Source organism: Triticum aestivum, chromosome 5D (genome assembly GCF_018294505.1).
Source record: "Triticum aestivum cultivar Chinese Spring chromosome 5D, IWGSC CS RefSeq v2.1, whole genome shotgun sequence".
Classification (NCBI taxonomy): Eukaryota; Viridiplantae; Streptophyta; class Magnoliopsida; order Poales; family Poaceae; genus Triticum; species Triticum aestivum.
The window spans coordinates 73,021,450-73,027,995 of record NC_057808.1 but is presented as its reverse complement, the minus strand read 5'-3'; the positions used below and the strand labels follow the sequence as shown (position 1 = coordinate 73,027,995).

Below are 6,546 nucleotides of genomic sequence, written 5' to 3'. Positions count from 1 at the left end.
TACTGGAAGCCTGGGGATTCTCACTTTTGGGCGGGTCTAATGGTTACAAAGAAATATTTGTTTTCCTATGGATCCTTCTCTATTAAGGACGGCTCGAAAATTAGATTCTAGGAGGACAAATGGCTAGGAAATGCCACACTTCGGGAACAATATCCGGCTCTATACAACATTGTGCGTCATAAGGGCGATACTATCGCCATGGTAATGGAATCATTTCTACCAAATGTGACGTTCAGAACAGATTTAATTGGACCCAGACTCCAATCGTGGTACATCCTGCTCCATCGGTTTTCCACGGTGCAATTGTCACATGGGTCTGATGTATTTCGATGGAACCTACATAAGAATGGACAATTCCCAGTGGAGTCTATATATAGAGCGTGAATCCAGTCTGAGGTGCTAGTTGATAATAACAAGAAGATCTGGAAGATGAAGATACCTCTTAAGAATAAAATCTTTGCATGGTATCTTCGTCGCGGAGTCATTCTTACTAAAGATAACCTTATTAAGAGGAATTGGCATGGAAGCCCACAATGTGTTTTTTGTCACCATGATGAGACGATAAAATATTTATTCTTCCAATCCAAATTGGCTCGTTCTATATGGTCAGTCATCTGGATAGCTTCTGGCTTGTATCTTTCTTGTAGTGTTGCTAATGTATTTGGCAACTAGTTACATGGGATAGATCAAAGGTTCAGAACTTTTCTTAGGATGGGAGCGCTTGCCATTATTTGGTCGATTTGGCTATGTAGAAATGATAAAGTTTGATCCAGGTTATCTACAGATATACCGGGACTCTTCGTTTATGGTCCTCTCTACAACGGATGGAGAATCGAGACCTGTTTACGAAGGTGTGTACACGATTGAAGGATACGGCAAGGGATACTTTTACCCAATATGGGTGGCTGCATGATCTTAGGATTGGCCCACTTCTGCTTTAGGCGTTATACGGACTCTACATGTTTCTTTGTTTTTCGCCTTTTTAGTTTTTCGTTTGTGCAAGAGGACTTTGTTTGGCTGTGTGCATCCTAGTTATGCAGAGGCCGGGTGTAATGCTTAAACCTTTTAAGTAATAAAGTGTCCCTTTTCGAAAAAGTGGTTGTATAGTTAGGAGGGCGGTGGTACCCTCGGCCCATGAGAAATCAAACCACTCAAATTTTAGTAGGTGTTTATGTGTGTGCGTGTGTGTGTGCTTCTATGCCGTAAGCTGTGTTTCTTAAAAATCATAGATGAAATGACGTTGAAGGGAAAAACAATAAGAGTCCCTAAAGGTTTAGAGGCAAAATTGAGAAGAGAGTTAAAGCAGTTGAGGGGTGAGTGAAAACTATTGAGCGGGAGCTAAAACTAGATTTAAAGTGGATTTACAAGTCTACATAAAGCCACCCGAATAAAATCAAACTTGTATAGAGGATCCATCGGCCATATTAATTAGGTTGTTGTTTTTCTTCTTTATTTGTAAATACACCTTTTCCATTTCAATGAAGATCACTACACCTCTAGAACAGTGCCTTCCATACCTTAATATTCATTTGTTTGAATTCTTGTGCTCGTGGTAAAAAATTCCTTCTCAATCCCTTCTCTACAATCATCTTTTCTTTCTCTCTCACCCTTTTTTGTGTGGCAACAAGCGAGGAAAACAAATATAAGATGGGACAGCAGGTCGCCAGACCGCCGAGAGGAGGTTCCTCCTCGCAAGACAAAATTGACGATGGATTAATACCAAGAATGCCCACCAACAACTGGCAATAATGTTAGGTTTCAAATACTAAAAAATGGTTGTGTGCATCTACTGATAGTGGGGCATGACGGCATTCCATAATGTCGAGTTTGTAGGTGTGAGTGGTAGCTTCGGATTGTTTGATGTATGTTTTTGTCAGGAGCTGGGGGTTTCAACCTCCTTTTCGAAAAAAGAAATAGAAAAGAAAAGAAAAATGTTTCGAAGACTCAATAATGTTGATGTAGCAATTCAATAGGACGAGCTATGTAAAAGTATCTATTGAATAGAAGACGCTGGTGAATTGACGCGGTGGATCCCATGGCAAGAAAGAAAGAGGGCAACCTATGAAGACAGAAGCAATGCAACCTAGTCCTCAGTATCTAATCCTGAGCTCAAATGCTCTCTGATGAACAATAAAGTCTGAAAAAGAGTAAGGAAATTCATAAAAAAAATCTGAAATTTTACTGTGGCAACTTTGACAATTTTTTTGTGTGCTTGCAAACTTTTATCACAAAATGACATTCGTGGAAGCATTTTGGAGTGCTGATTTTGTCTTTTTACCATGACTTCTACGAATGTCATTTCGTGATGAAATTTTCAAACACTCAAAACATTTGTCAAAGTTTACCTAAAAGAAATCCAATTTTTTACTGTTCACCCCAAAGCTCAATGAGCTCGGGAGCATAAGAAGACTTTCTTGCAACATAGAAAAACTTTAGGAAGGAATAACCGGACGACGAAATTTGGAAAAACTAGAGGCAACATCAGATGTATGTGCAAGGATGTCTACAAATGACAAACCCGTGAGCCAACATCCATGAAGAGAACGAGTTATGTTCATGAGTTGTGCCAAGGAATCAAAACTCTATGGTCTGCAATAACAAATTAGTGTGTAGTTATTTGTTGTTTTAGATAATTATATTTGATATTTGTGGCACCCACAAATTGAAATAGCCGTTTTACAAAAACTAAGCATATGTTATTGAATTGTTTTTCAGTGTGTTTCTACTATTATGTAGTACTATTTTAATTTGTATTTCAATAAAGAAATGCGTAGAGTTCGGCAACTGAAAATCCAATCGTGCGAAGAACCACAAACTTTTACTCCCTCCGTTCGGAATTACTTGTCTCGGATATGAATGTATCTAGAACTAAAATACATCTAGATACATTCATTTCTGCGACAAGTAATTCCGAACGGAGGGAGTATATGTGAATACTAAGAGCTCGCAAAATGAAAATCCAAACTAGCCAGAATGTATGTTCAATTTTTTTCGCTTGTCAATCAAAATAGGACGGGGGAGGTGGTTTGGTGTAGGTAGAGTGTGGCAATATGTGACAGCATATCCGACAATAGTTTTTTCTTTTCTTTTTGCAAACTGAAACTTGTATTACTCAAACCCCGGCATGATTACAATCAAAAGATCAAGTTCCAAAACTCTAGGAGGACCAGGGCCTAACCAAGTCATAGGTCTTCCTTCCTCTCTAGCGAAAATAGCTAAATAATTACTAACTTTATTTTGGGGTCTACGGATACGAGTAATACTAGTTTCACGGATGCTCATCATATGCACAAGCTTGATCAACTCATCATATGCTTAATGTCTTTGATTAGATACGCATAAATTTATCTTTCACTGTCGCTGGACAGCACAAGCTTGATCAACTCAAGGGAATCCACCTCCAGCTCGACAGGCAGCTCGGTTCTCCATCACGCACTTTTTGTTTTTGAAAATTCCATCACGCACTTAATTCTGCTTCCGATGCATCTCTACACGAGAACAATTCTACATGCTGAAATCACGGTGGCTCCCGACGCATCTCGCAACACCATGCCAGCACCCGCCAAACCATTCGAAGCGAATGACCCATCCGGCAATAGGATGGACCCGTGAAAAAGCCGCAATACACGACATTTGGGGAAGCTCACGACAGCACAAGAGAATGTTCAAAAAATATGCAGATGTAAACATACAAATACCATAAAATTCATACCTACGAAGATATAGTCCGGTCAACGAAGATGAATATTCTTTTTCTTGCAGAAAAATTTGACAAATATTTGTGAACAAATATATAATACCACAAATAGGACGCCGACTTCTTAAACTCAAACACACTGCTTCTATATAACTGAGTTTTCTACCGGTAGAGAAGAACACATGGCAAAGGTTCCACTGCTGCCCTCCATTTGAGCTGTCCGACGAGAAAACGAACGCTCCGGTCCATCGCCTTCGTCGCCGAGAGCCGTTCGTTTTCTGATCGGACGGCTCAGATGGCCACCGACTTGGTTTACCACCGCACCGCGCGGTCCACGATGAGCATTTGGTCAAAATTTCGGGTTGAAAATTTCGAACGCGTCGAGGCCTGCGCACAACAGGACACGCCTCGTCCTCCCGCCATTAAAACCTCGGCAGGCCGCGCATTTAACGCGCCATTACTGCTGCCTCCCTCTCTGTCCACGCAACGCAGGCCCACCACCACCACCGCGGCGCGCAAGGACAGTGCACGACACCGGCAGCGGAGGGGTCACCACCGCCGGAGCCGGCGGTGGGAGGTTTTCTTGGGGTCAGCGGCTGAGACGGTCCGGCGAGAGCAGCGCCTCGGGGTCCCCGCACCGGAGCCGGCTCGACGCGCGGTTGCTCCGCCTCGCCGCGGCGATGGACGGGGGCTCGGAGGACAGGGACATGAAAAACCCGCCTCCTGCGGGGGCTGCGCCGGCGCGGCGGCGGGCGAAGGGGGAGGACTTGCCCGCGGCCGAGCGGAACGAGAAGACACGGGCTGCGGCCGCCGCGGAGCCCCCGACGCCGCCGAATGGAGACGGCCAGCGCTTGCTCCAGAAGCTTCGGCCTCGGCCGCTGGCGCCTTCGCCGCCGCCGCCGCCCAAGCGGTAGCGCCAGGAAGGGGATGCTGTGGACGCGGCCTCCGTGGCGATGTTGCGCTCGAAGCCGAAGGAGTAGGAGCGCTTGAGGAGGAAGTCCCTCGGGTTGAGCTGATCGGGACTCGCCGGGGTGATCTCCGGCAGGGCGCCGGCGTCGTTTTGGGGAGGCGGCGGGACGGGGTGGAAGAAGAGGAGGTCGTCGAGGCTGGGGCGAACGCGTCGGGCAGAGCGGAGCGGGGAGGAGACGGGGGGCGGGAGCGCGACGGCGGCGCGGCAGAGCGGGCAGGAGGCGTGCGCGCGGAGCCAGACGTCGATGCAGTCGGCGTGGAAGGCGTGCGCGCACAGCGGCAGCGCGCGGAGCTCGTCGCCGTCGGCGAACTCAAGCAGGCACACGGCGCAGTCGCGTGCGCCGGCGCTCGCGCGCGCGGCCTCCGCCTTGAGGAACTGCGCCGAGGGCAGCGACTTGATGGCCGCGTCGTCCAGGCCGTACGGCGAGAAGGTGTGGTAGAAGTTGTCGTAGGTGGTGAAGGACGCGAAGGAGTCGTTCGCCGGGGAGCCGAGCGGGAGCATCAGCAGCCGCCGCCGCCTCCTCCAACCGCGCCACCGCTGCCGGACGGCTCGGACCACGCGCCTGGCCAGCCGCGCGTAGAGCACCACCAGCAGCGCCGCCCCCACCACCGCCAGCATGGCGATGAGCGGCGGGCTCATGCCACCCCCGCCTCGCCGCGCGCCCGTGTACGCGAGCACCGCATTAGGCTCCGGCGCTGGCGCAGGCACGGGTGCCGATCCAGGCGACGCGACCGCAGAGGGAGAAGGCGGCGAGCTGATGAGCCCACCCTGAAATGCCGCTGTCGGGGACGGCATTGGCGACGGGTACGGGGACGGAGAGGGCGCCGGCGCCGGGGAACCGCCCGGCGGCGGCGGCGGGCGATGCGCGCGCATGGCGTTCTTCCCGCTCTCCCTTGCCTCTGCTTCTCACCGTCTCAGTGCGTAGGAGGAGGAGGTGGAGGAGGTGCGCACATGGCAGCAGCGAGTGGAAGTGAGGCTGCGGCGCATCATTGGTGGGAACTAGGGAGAGTGTGGTTGAGCCGAGTGCGAAGCTCCACCATGGCTACACACTACACTGGTTGGTGGCATGATTTATGAGTGCCAAATGCATTCATTTCGCCACCACCACCACAGTACTAATGTCCGTCCTTCAAAACAAAAACTGAGGCGCGGAAATCACCTTTGTGTTAGAAAAACGCATTGAGGCAAGGAAATAAAGGGTTTTCTTGTGTACTCCAATTTGTTTAACCTGAATAGAAATCATCATGTTTCTTTGCTTTGAATTGCAAATGACTTTGTCAATTCAAAATGCGCGGGGATACACGTTGCTAAATTTATTTCTCATCCTCCATGTCCAAACTCTACGCTTGCCTAGTGGCTCTTCTACACCGCGATCTCCTTCAAAATTGCACCGGATAGAGGGAGCTTGAATTAATATCATTTACCACTGTCGAACAATCCATAGCCACCTGCGCATAATTCAAGTGAACAACATTCGTTGAAGATACCACTTCACCGCAGGCCATAGCTTTTTACCAAAACTGGATCGAAAATTCCCTCATAGACTGTAGCCAAAGCACTTGATAAAATCCCATGCTCGTGCCTAAAAATAGTCATTGCTGCACCCTTCGATGTCTTAGTGTAAAATAGTTGCATCTACATTGATTTAATTTCCAGCATTCCTTGTTTCCACCTAAGAGCTCTTTCTATGAGGCCCAATCCGCCTCACTCTCGCGTGACAATCTCTGGGTCATATATGAATTTTATATGAAGGCAATTCGAGATATCTCATCTCCAGAGTCTCTTGAATAAGAACTTTTCGATTTTCTTGCCGTTCTCGTTCGAGGGTGACCCCGACCCCAGCCGACGACATCATTCTTCCTCACCCTTCTCCATGCCG

General features: G+C 48.3%; 1 protein-coding gene across 1 annotated transcript; it reads right to left on the bottom strand.

Moving 5' to 3' along the window:
- Positions 1–3,723: 3,723 nt before the first annotated feature.
- LOC123119531 (RING-H2 finger protein ATL65) lies at positions 3,724–5,741 on the bottom strand. The gene has a single exon (XM_044539367.1). It carries the CDS (start codon positions 5,538–5,540, stop codon positions 4,287–4,289), a length of 1,254 nt encoding a protein of 417 aa, XP_044395302.1. The 5' UTR covers positions 5,541–5,741; the 3' UTR covers positions 3,724–4,286.
- Positions 5,742–6,546: the final 805 nt, after the last annotated feature.

Coding starts and splice junctions, on each gene's coding strand:
- LOC123119531 (XM_044539367.1), bottom strand. CDS start 5,540: ATGCGCGCGCATCGCCCGCCGCCGCCGCCGGGCGGTTCCCCGGCGCCG.